We start from the raw sequence: 1,751 nt of genomic DNA, 5'->3' as shown, positions 1-1,751 counted from the left end.
ATAAATTCTTACCCCAAAAACATCTTCAATCAATTCCTACATTCCATCAACCCCCAACCCCAAACCTATTCACCCTAAATTAAACGAAAAAAGCATATTAAAAATACCCTTATATAAAATAACTTCCTTGTTTCGCTAAACATCCGGTTTTAATAATGTAGAAACTTCTAGAAGGAAGATAACTCTTTTTTGAAAAAAGAAAATAGACCACAATTTTCTACTCAATTTTTAAACCTTAAAAATGGCAAATACAATACTAGATCCAATCTTTAAATTATACGATCCAATTCGTTACTCATTTAAGAAGAAAAAAGAGGATTATATTATCATCTCACCGACTGTTGGTTCTAAATCCCAATTGAATGATGGTGGTAGAATTTTCTTCGAAATAAATTCATTATCGAATTAGCTACTTCTTTCCGATGCTTATTTCAGATGCGATTTCAAAATAAAAGATGGAACTCCCAATGAAAATCGTGTACCACAAACAAATACAACGTTAGAAAACAATTTCTTTCCATCTTTATTTAGCGAGATGGTTTTGGAAGCTGGTTCAAATCCGATAGAAACAATTAAACACCCTGGGGAATTCGATACAATGTTGAAAACAGTTTTATATTCTAAAGATTTCGATTCAGTCTCAGGTTGGATACCCGATGTTGGCGATGGAAGTGTTTTAAAAGAACCGGCAAGAAATCTTGCAAATGATGCTGATTTAGCTAGAGTGAGAGTTGTTGCTCGAAACACAATAGAAAGAGTAGCACGAGCAGCTAATCATGGATTCGAAAAACGAGTACTTCAGTATAATAATGTTGTTGAGAATAATAGGTGGGGTAATTACGTAAATTGGAAATTATATCCTTTATTCGGTCTGTTGTAACACAGAAATGTTTCCATAGGGTTACCATATAAAATTCATCTACAAAGAGAAATCAACGATGATAAGATATTCTTTGGAGAGAATGCTTCAAATGCAAAATTAGAAATAACGAATCTCCAACTTTACATACCCGTAATAACACCATCAATTGAAGTAGAAACGAGAATATTAAACTCATTAACTAAAGATATTGAAATAGCTTTTCTTCATCGTAATACGGTAGGTAGCATAACTTTAACTGGAGAATCCACCACATGGCCAATCACTAATCATAACTCAAGTTATTTTCATTATGCTCCCCAACTACAACAACCACTGGCAAGAAGCCAGACATAGAAACACTAATCGTCAACCAAACCAATATCACATACCCTACAACGGCCCTGTCTTCCATCGACCTCTACCACCTACCAATCGCCGACCACCAACCAACCCATCCAGCTATATCCCACCCCATCGCCGACCTACCTACAACACCTACCAATCAAGAGGTAACCATCGACCTGACCAACAACAGAAACGATTACCAACCCAACGACGCCAACCAGTCCCCTCTCATAAGGAGGAAGAACCCTTTGTGAAGGTCCTCGACGACCATTATATCCGCTACCAAACCGTATTATCACCAAACCAAGGACAAATCATTATGGAAGCTACCCGCTCTAAAGAAATCTACCTTAATTTTTGGATCATCTAACCTGAATCGAATTATCAAAACCAGTTCAGATACTGAAATACATTCTTACCCCGGTGCCCAAATCCATCACATACAGTCAATCCTGGAATCATACGACCATGATCCCAAACCTACTACCATTATTCTTCATGTAGGCCTCAACAACCGTGATCAGCTACCAAAGACCTCCTTAAA

The 1,751-nt window shown here is 36.8% G+C and overlaps 1 protein-coding gene across 1 annotated transcript in view; it reads left to right on the top strand.

Moving 5' to 3' along the window:
• Window positions 1–535: 535 nt before the first annotated feature.
• LOTGIDRAFT_162057 (hypothetical protein) overlaps window positions 536–1,751 on the top strand; it is a gene marked incomplete at both ends in the record, with an annotated part of 3,820 nt that continues 2,604 nt past the window's right edge. The window contains 2 exons of the mRNA XM_009057996.1: window positions 536–828; window positions 886–1,099. Coding sequence (XP_009056244.1) covers window positions 536–828; window positions 886–1,099 — 507 coding nt within the window. The remainder of the gene's footprint in view (window positions 829–885; window positions 1,100–1,751) is intronic.

The sequence above is a fragment of the Lottia gigantea genome, assembly GCF_000327385.1.
Source record: "Lottia gigantea unplaced genomic scaffold LOTGIsca_32, whole genome shotgun sequence".
Classification (NCBI taxonomy): Eukaryota; Metazoa; Mollusca; class Gastropoda; family Lottiidae; genus Lottia; species Lottia gigantea.
This window is presented reverse-complemented; position numbering and strand designations above follow the sequence as displayed.